The 2,889-nt window shown below is 50.2% G+C and overlaps 1 protein-coding gene across 1 annotated transcript in view; it reads right to left on the bottom strand.

Moving 5' to 3' along the window:
• Nucleotides 1-2,889, bottom strand: part of LOC113203642 (uncharacterized) — a 38,624-nt gene that overhangs the window by 14,983 nt on the left and 20,752 nt on the right. The window contains exon 4 of the mRNA XM_052268323.1: nucleotides 1,553-1,808. Coding sequence (XP_052124283.1) covers nucleotides 1,553-1,808 — 256 coding nt within the window. The remainder of the gene's footprint in view (nucleotides 1-1,552; nucleotides 1,809-2,889) is intronic.

The following is a 2,889-nucleotide window of genomic DNA, read 5'->3' as shown; positions in this document are numbered from 1 at the left end:
GGGGTGTAAGGGGACTGCTGCAAGTCCAGCCGCAGGCCGACAAGGTGTCTGTGCGTCTGCTGTCACTGCGGTCAAGATCCGGCCAATTGCCTCGGCAGTTTCGATACACTGCTAGAATTATAATCTTTTCCCGACATTTTCGAAACAGAACTAGTTTTTGAGAAACATATTTTTCTCAATGTTGGAAATGCTCTGCTATTTTATTAAAACAAACAACACAGAGTTTGCTGATCCAAACGCACTCATCATACAGGATGCCGCTCTTGAGAAGGTGGCAATGACATTGTGGATGTGAGGTGCGTGCACGGCCGCTTACAAGTATTATGATAATGCGTGGGAGAAAGTGGTACGGACTGCGCTTACCCTGTCAAAATACGCGCAGCATGAATATGTATGACGGACACCCGTCAATTTATACAGTTTTTCGTTTAGCAGAGCTGTCGCTTTTTTCTCCGTTTGGTCTCTGTACTACGGTGAGCGGGTGGTCTGCGAGGTGAGGACCGCGCATTGGCCAGCTCATAAACTCCCGCTGCGCTGCTAGCCCGCCCCGCGCACCCAGCGCATAATAAACGGACGAGGTCAGGAAGAAAGAAGAATGGGAAAGGAAATCAACGGCGGAAAAACTTTTGCTTTCCGTTCTTATATTCCATCTCGCTCATCGCGGCAAGAAGAAGAAGGTCCCCGACGACGTGATGGGCGACGTGATAACGAGCTAAATTGATTTGGCGAGTGTAATTGGAGTCAGGCCGTTCTGTCTGGCGCGCACGTTGCGGGATGTAACATCGTTACGCAACGGCCAAGGCTCCGCTATCAAGGGCGGCGCATCGCATCATCCTTCCTTCATTACGAAGTCAGCCGCTGCAGCGTTATCGCTCGCTCGCCATTAGCGGCGGGCGCAGGGGCGACACACGTCTCACTCAGCCTCTTCTCCTCTGAATGCGCGGCGCACCAAAAGCACAGGTGACATGGTGTGGTTGTGATTTATGCCACTGTCGCGCCCCGCCGTTAAACGGTATTGTTTTCTCACCGTAAACCCTGGAGTGAGGGACGTTTCTGGATCGAAAGTGAGTGCGACAATTTTGCCTCACCTCGTCCAGGAAGACCTTTAAGTCTCGTTGATCCATATTTTTGCCATGCACACATACCATGCTCCGAATTCTCACACTCTAAGGAAGTGAGATTCTCACACCTCACCCAATTGTCACGAGGAACTTCACTCTCATTGGGTGAGGACCCGTGAATTATGATTCAACTTAGTGAGCAAAATAATCTTGCTCTGAGGGCGGCAATGTTAGGAATTAGCATTTACATTGTTTGTTAACATTCGGCAATTCACAATCCAATGATTAATAATCACGTAACCATTAATTTTTCTATACGTCATCAGGAATTTAATGGTGCCAGCCAAAACGCATGGCATTCAAATTTGCCTTGGATTGAATTTTAATGAAGCCTCGATTTCGAGAAGACATGTTTGAAGAATATTTTTTAATGGAATTGAAGGTGGCCACGGTGAATTTTTATGGGAGACTTCAGTGCATTGAGTACTCACGTTGCACTCGGGTGTTGTTGGAACGCAGGCGGCGGTAGTCGCGGTCCCAGGTCTCCAGCGGCGCGCGGTACTCGGGGCTGTCGGAGGCGGCGGCTTGCAGGCGGCCCGGGGGCGGCGCCGCCGAGGACAACGGCGTGGAGGCCGTGGACGACGTGGACGACGTGGAGGACACCGTCTTCTTGGCCGGCCGCGTCGGCCGCGCGGGCTGCACGGGCTGGATGGGAACGTAGCCCTCAGGGTCGGCGACGAACACCACCTGGGAACCAGAGAAGGCATCAGAGAAGGAGCCAAATCATCTTCAGCTCCGTGCAAGAATCCGTCCGCAAACCTTCAATACGACTGTTAAATTTTGGCATTTTCAAACCGACAGAAATTATGGACGCATTCTTTACACAAATTGACCCATGTACACGGTAATTGAGCATCAAAGACAGCCAAACCATTCAAAAAAACCGCACCCACCCCTCACAGAAAAGAATCTTAACATTTAATTTGCGCGGCTGTGCTCGTCGCGCACGTATAGGTTGTCCACGTAGGGCTGCACGTGGTGGGCGGCAGATGGCGCTCAAGGCTGGCGGATAAGGCGGACAGATGAACTGGAGTGCGCCACTGCGGCCAGGCTCCGGACCGCCCCGCAGCACGTCGCGCAAAGTATTTGAACTTGCGCGCGCAGGGCAGGTCCAGGCCGTTCATTGCCCCTTTGGCGGGAGGCTGTGAGCCTGCTCTCAAATCAACGAGCTTAAAACGATAAACCGCAAAAAATCCAAGAAGAAGTATATCCAGGACACCCATCGTAAATATTGCTACATATAAGCTGATTATCCTCCCCCATTCAACTATAGTACAATATTCAATTGACCAAATCCCATGTCCCAATTTACAGTCTAGGTGAGAACATTAGGACTTCAAAATAAAGGCTTCTCATCAATAACGACTAAAGACACTCCTATAACACAAAAATCCTTCTCACTCTGGAATCTCAGGTAGACAGTCTCACACTAAATGCTGTGTGGCAAAATACCTTACACCAAACTGCGTGAGGTAAACGAACCTCACACCAAATGATGTGAGAAAAACATACCTCACACCAAGTTGTGTGAGGTAGGTTTGCCTCGCACCATTTGGTGTGAGACTGCCTCACACCCGAGTTTCTAGAGCATTCGACTCATGCCAACATGTTCTTGTGGGACGGAAATAATTTACTCATTACAAAAACTGTTTTCTTCCTTGTCTTTTTTTTCGGACAAAATTGTCACAAAGTCAGGGGGTGAAGCATTGGACGGCGAGCGTGGCGGGCTGCGCGTCAAAGACAACCGGGTGTGCGGGGGAGGAAGGTG

This window comes from Frankliniella occidentalis, unplaced genomic scaffold (genome assembly GCF_000697945.3).
Source record: "Frankliniella occidentalis isolate FOCC.00 unplaced genomic scaffold, Focc_3.1 Scaffold4, whole genome shotgun sequence".
Lineage (NCBI taxonomy): Eukaryota > Metazoa > Arthropoda > Insecta > Thysanoptera > Thripidae > Frankliniella > Frankliniella occidentalis.
The sequence above is the reverse complement of the archived record's forward strand: the minus strand, read 5'-3'. Positions and strand labels throughout refer to the sequence as shown.